At 45.2% G+C, this 5,583-nt stretch overlaps 2 protein-coding genes across 2 annotated transcripts in view; both read left to right on the top strand.

The window, feature by feature from the left end:
- LOC122544263 (sialic acid-binding Ig-like lectin 13) overlaps positions 1-2,527 on the top strand; it is a 25,330-nt gene extending 22,803 nt beyond the window's left edge. Inside the window, exon 8 of the mRNA XM_043683340.1 lies at positions 1,716-2,527. Coding sequence (XP_043539275.1) covers positions 1,716-1,823 — 108 coding nt within the window. The 3' untranslated portion in view covers positions 1,824-2,527. The remainder of the gene's footprint in view (positions 1-1,715) is intronic.
- Positions 2,528-2,805: 278 nt separating this feature from the next.
- On the top strand, positions 2,806-5,233 carry LOC122544244. Its single transcript, XM_043683320.1, has 3 exons — positions 2,806-2,820; positions 3,939-4,736; positions 4,977-5,233. The coding sequence occupies exons 1-3, from the start codon at positions 2,806-2,808 to the stop codon at positions 5,220-5,222; spliced, it is 1,059 nt and encodes a 352-aa protein (XP_043539255.1). The 3' UTR covers positions 5,223-5,233.
- Positions 5,234-5,583: the final 350 nt, after the last annotated feature.

The following is a 5,583-nucleotide window of genomic DNA, read 5'->3' as shown; positions in this document are numbered from 1 at the left end:
TCAGTATCGATAATCAAACGCCATTCAGTATTGATAACCGAACCCCACACCGCTCAGTATCGATAATCAAACGCCATTCAGTATTGATAACCGAACCCCACACCGTTCAGTATAGCTAATCAAATCCCATTCAGTATTGATAACCAAACCCCACACCGTTCAGTATCGATAATCAAACGCCATTCAGTATTGATAACCGAACCCCACACCGTTCAGTATAGCTAATCAAATCCCATTCAGTATTGATAACCAAACCCCACACCGTTCAGTATCGATAATCAAACGCCATTCAGTATTGATAACCGAACCCCACACCGTTCAGTATAGCTAATCAAATCCCATTCAGTATTGATAACCAAACCCCACACCGTTCAGTATCGATAATCAAACGCCATTCAGTATTGATAACCGAACCCCACACCGTTCAGTATAGCTAATCAAATCCCATTCAGTATTGATAACCAAACCCACACCGTTCAGTATTGATAATCAAACCCCATTCAGTATTGATATCCAAACCCCACACCGTTCAGTATCGATAATCAAACCCCATTCAGTATTGATAACCAAACCCCACACTGTTCAGTATTGATAATCAAACCCTATTCAGTACTGATAATCGAACTCCATTCAGTATTGATAACCGAACCCCACACCGCTCAGTATCGATAAACAAACCCCATTCAGTATTGATAACCAAACCCACACCGTTCAGTATTGATAATCAAACCCCATTCAGTATTGATAACCAAACCCCACACCGTTCAGTATCGATAATCAAACCCTATTCAGTATTGATAACCGAACCCCACACGGTTCAGTATCGATAACCAAACCCCATTCAGTATTGATAACCGAACCCCACACTGTTCAGTATCGATAATCAAACCCCATTCAGTATTAATAACCAAACCCACACCGTTCAGTATTGATAATCAAACCCCATTCAGTATTGATAACCGATCCCCACGCCATTCAGTAACGATAATCAAACCTGATATGGTTCGGTATCAATAATCAAATCCAACATCTTTCAATATCAATAATCAAACCCCATACCATTCATTATCAATAATCAAACCACATACCGTTCAGTATTGATAATCCAACTACACACTCTTCAGTTCCGATGATCAAACCCCACACTATTCAGTATTGATAACCAAACCCCACACTATTCAGTATTGATAACCAAACCCCACACTGTTCAGTACCGATAATTAAACCCCACACTGTTCAGTAATGATAATCAAACCCCACGTTATTCAGTGTCGATAATTTATGGACATATTGTGAATATAATTTCAATTGGGATCAATAAAGGTTGAGAGGTGACCTGATAGAAGTTTATAAAATGATAGGAGATATACATATATTGATGGTAGTTGTCTTTTCCTTGAGGGGGAAGAGTAGGGGGCACATTTTTTAGGTGAAAGGAAAGAGATTTTAAAAAGACATGAGGTAAATGTTTTACATAGAGGGCTGTTCGTGTGTGGAATGAACATCCAGAGGAAGTACTGGATGTAGGTACAATTTTAACGTTTAAAAGACACTTGGATACATGAATAGGAAAGATTTGGAGGGATATGGGCCAGGAACAGGCAAATGGGACTAGCTACGTTTGGGATTATGTTTGGCACTGACTGGTTGGATCGCTGGGTCTGTTTCAGATCTGTATGACTCTAGTGCTCTGCTCATTTCTCCTTCTATTGCAGCAGAAAGACAACAAGGGACAGGAAACAAAATCTAAACTGAATTCATATGTTGAAGATCTGTATGAAAACTGCACGTGTGACCAGGGTGTTGTGTATGGAAATGTATAAACAGAAACAGAACAAGGGATGCATTCTCAAGAAGAGAGAATGAGTGAATGGATTGAGACTCCAATTCAATCTAGTAAAGACCACAGGATATCTCCTCTCTTTTGGTATTCCCCTTCCCAACGCCAATGGATAGAAACCTCTTTTTATAGCTTTTTTAGTGCCAGTGCAATCCCACGCCAGTAAGCTCTCAGTCACAGGAACTGTCTGGGCAAATCATCACCCTATCAGTTATTCACGATGGGAAACTACAGATGGTTGTCGACCAGATCATGCATACAAAATCCAAAATACAATGCCTACCAGCAGATGTGATTCTGCGATTGGGGACAGCACTTGCTGAACATCTCAGAGTGTGCCAGACACCAATTAAATAAAAACAAATGAGCTCGTAAACTGCTTCATTTGATTGCCGTAAGTAACACATCTTCGTACACCGGGATACCCTCTCTGCAAAGAAAAAAGTTAACTTCTTGAGCTTCTTTTCTGATATATCTTGAGCCTGATTACCGGGGAACTGAAGACACCTATAGTTTTGTATTGCTCTGATTGTGACAATGCCTCAGACTTTAGATTCACGCTGCTAACCAATCCATCCCCGTTCCTCTTGCAGTATAAATTGCTGTGATTATTATATTTCAGATTTATATCATGACTGTAACAGCGGGAGGCAGGGAAATAGACTTTGGATTAGTAGTGCTGGAAGAGCACAGCAGTTCAGGCAGCATCCGAGGAGCAGCAAAATCAACGTTTCGGGCAAAAGCCCTTTTGGAACTAGGGTGAGGTGGGGGGAAGGGGAAATGAGGAAACTGTTGAAGTCCACATTGAAATAGACTGTTTGTAGAATGGGGAGATTTTCTGCAGTACAGACTGAGATGGGAAATATAGGCATTATAGCATCACCACTGGCTGCAGGACATCATTACACTGTGACGTTTACATTGATGTTTCCAATGTAATTGCAAACTAGAAACGCTGATATGAAATGTTGATCGCAGATGTGAGATTTTCAACATATCATTGTTGGATGGAGCAACTAGAGAATGAGCTATAATCAACTGTATCTTCGAAAATAGAACCGATCCCACCCTAAGAGCTGACTTGATGTGTGGAACTGCATATTGCAAAATCAGTTACAGAGATAGAACTCCAATATCCTTGTTCTGGTCAAAGTCAGGTTAAAGGTTTCACCCAGGTCCCTAGAGCTGAAGAAAATAAATAACTCCCCTCCTCTTAATCTGTAACTGTTCTTTCTCTGTTAATTATTGTAGGAGAGAGTTGAGTTTGAAGAGTACTCCTCAAAAATCAAACACACCCTTTGATAGGCTGTCAAATTGGAGAAAGAGGCCAGTCACTCCCTTGAATCTGATACACAGGAACAGGAGGAGGTCCCACTCAGTCCCCTCCTTGTGCCTATTACACAGGAACAAGAGGAAACTATTCAAACCTTTGAGCCTGTTACAGAAACAGATTCCTGATGAAGGGCTTATGCCTGAAACGTTGATTCTCCTGCTCCTCGGATGCTGCCTGACGTGCTGTGCTTTTCCAGCACTACATTCCTGACTCCACAGAAACAGATTCAGACTGTTGAACAAGTTACACAGGAACATAATGGGCAAATTGGCCAACTCTTCTGAAATAAAATAAGGGACTCTTTGATCACTGGGATGGGGCAGGAGACTCACTGAACAGACGGGCAGGGTTTACTTATGAATGTGAGAGGTGGGATGGATTAGTTTCTGGTGTTCAAATGAGCATGAGATGTGAGGTGCAGAAGTAGGCTATTCAGCCAGGCAAATTGTTTAAAAGTAATTTTGGTTCCAAATTACTATGCTGACCTTTTGTGACTACTTTTAACTTTTCAAACTGTCCAGCGATAACCTCCTGAACGATTGATTGAAACCCCTTCCTCATGAGAGACTTTAATCTAACTGGTCTCCAGTTTCTTGTACTCAGCCTCCCTCCCTTCTTGAATACTGGGGTTATATTGGCTACTTTCCAGACAGGTGGAAACTTCATTTGGGATATAGGGCACTCTGTCTGGAGCTCACCTGCTCCAACCATTCCTTTCTATTTTTTTTCCTCCTTCTCCCTTTTTGTGTTTCTCCCTGACCTCAGCACATATCAGCACAGCACTGTCTGTGGCGCTGTCTTGGCCTGGCATCTTGGCAGCCCATTGCGGTGTCTTGGCCTGATCTCTTAGTGGTCCATGGTGGTCCCTCCGCCCGGTTTATCACGGCACAGTTTCGGCCTGATCTCTCAATCGTCCATAGTGATGCGTCGGCCCGGTTTATCACGGCACAGTATCGGCCTGATCTCTCAGTGGTCCATGGTGGTGCGTTGGCCCGGTCTATCACGGCACAGTATTGGCCTGATCTCTCAGTGGTCCATGGTGGTCCCTCGGTCCAGTTTCTCACGGCACAGTATCGGCCTGATCTCTCAGTGGCCCATGGTGGTCCCTCGGCCCGGTTTATCACGGCACAGTATCGGCCTGATCTCTCAGTGGTCCACGGTGGTGCGTTGGCCCGGTCTATCACGGCACAGTATCAGCCTAATCTCTCAGTGGTCCATGGTGGTGCGTTGGCCCGGTCTATCACGGCACAGTATCGGCCTGATCTCTCAGCGGTCCATGGTGGTCCCTCGGCCCGGTTTATCACAGCACAGTATTGGCCTGATCTCTCAGTGGTCCATGGTGGTGCGTTGGCCCGGTCTATCACGGCACAGTATTGGCCTGATCTCTCAGTGGTCCATGGTGGTCCCTCGGTCCAGTTTCTCACGGCACAGTATCGGCCTGATCTCTTAGTGGTCCACGGTAGTGCCTCAGCTCGGTTTACCACAGCACAGTATTGGCCTGATCTCTCAGTGGGCCATGGCGGTGCGTTGGCCCGGTTTATCATGGCACAGTATCGGCCTGATCTCTCAGTGGGCCATGGCGGTGCGTTGGCCTGGTTTATCATGGCACAGTATTGGCCTGATCTCTCAGTGGGCCATGGCGGTGCGTTGGCCCGGTTTATCATGGCACAGTATCGGCCTGATCTCTTAGTGGTCCACGGTGGTGCCTCAGCTCGGTTTACCACAGCACAGTATTGGTCTGATCTCTCAGTGGGCCATGGCGGTGCGTTGGCCCGGTTTATCATGGCACAATATCAGCCTGATCTCTCAGTGGTCCATGGTGGTCCCTCAGCCCGGTTTCTCATGGCAGAGTATTGGCCTGATCTCTCAGAGGTCCGGGGTGGTGTCAGCCCGGTTTCTCAGTGCCTGATGGCAATCTCTTGGCCCGATCTCTCGTTGGCTTGTGGTGGTGTCCTGGCATGTGAGGAGTCCTGCCCGGGCACACTCCGGCGGTGCCGTGGGAGATCAGGGTGGCACTTCAGCAGCAGCAGACATGGCATCACGTTCTAATGCGGGAAGAGCAAGCGGTGACGGGGGGGTGGGGGGGGGGTGTACTCCAATATCTGAGGTGGCAGCATCAAGAACAGGCAGCTGAGATCTCCCAGGGACCGAGATAACCACTGGACCCATCAAAGACTGCTGAACTTTTAACATATTTTTCTACTTTAAATTATGAAGGACTTCAATGTGAACAATTACCATATTTATTTTATTTTCTACGTATTCTGTGAAGATAATGCTCAAACTTTTAACTCTATTTCTCTCACTACTTTGTACCGAAGCTTTTTGTACCTAAGATGGCGCAATGTTTGGTGACATTATTCACTTTTCTCTGGGATCCCGTATTTCTGTACTTGAGTACATCTCACAA

This window comes from Chiloscyllium plagiosum, chromosome 47, assembly GCF_004010195.1.
Source record: "Chiloscyllium plagiosum isolate BGI_BamShark_2017 chromosome 47, ASM401019v2, whole genome shotgun sequence".
NCBI classification, from domain to species: Eukaryota; Metazoa; Chordata; class Chondrichthyes; order Orectolobiformes; family Hemiscylliidae; genus Chiloscyllium; species Chiloscyllium plagiosum.
Note: the sequence above shows the minus strand (reverse complement) of the source record. Positions and strands in the feature narration are given on the sequence as shown.